A 269-nucleotide genomic window follows, 5' to 3' on the forward strand; every position below is an offset into this window, starting at 1 on the left:
AGACCTGCCGCCCCGCTCGCCCTCGCCACGGTCACCGAGCAGCTGAGGAAGGACCTGGACACGCCGGCTGCACGCTCTTTTATTACCAGTTGTTCAATGTTATTAAAAAAATATCGCCCAAGGCAGAAGGTGGCTGCCTGTGAGCACAGAGCGGGGACGTGCCCCTGCAGGGGAGGATCACTGCTTCTTGCCATAGATTGCGGCCAGGGCTTTTCTGGCGCTGGAGATCTGCTGCTCCAGCCTCTCTCGAGTGGCTTTGTTGGCAGGTT

General features: G+C 58.7%; 1 protein-coding gene across 1 annotated transcript in view; it reads right to left on the minus strand.

Moving 5' to 3' along the window:
* Nucleotides 1–177: 177 nt before the first annotated feature.
* TBL2 (transducin (beta)-like 2) overlaps nucleotides 178–269 on the minus strand; it is a gene marked incomplete at its 5' end in the record, with an annotated part of 3200 nt that continues 3108 nt past the window's right edge. Inside the window, one exon of the mRNA XM_010084434.1 lies at nucleotides 178–266. Within this exon, the coding sequence (XP_010082736.1) occupies nucleotides 178–266 (89 nt within the window). The remainder of the gene's footprint in view (nucleotides 267–269) is intronic.

This window comes from Pterocles gutturalis, unplaced genomic scaffold (genome assembly GCF_000699245.1).
Source record: "Pterocles gutturalis isolate BGI_N339 unplaced genomic scaffold, ASM69924v1 scaffold48865, whole genome shotgun sequence".
In the NCBI taxonomy this organism is placed as follows: Eukaryota; Metazoa; Chordata; class Aves; order Pterocliformes; family Pteroclidae; genus Pterocles; species Pterocles gutturalis.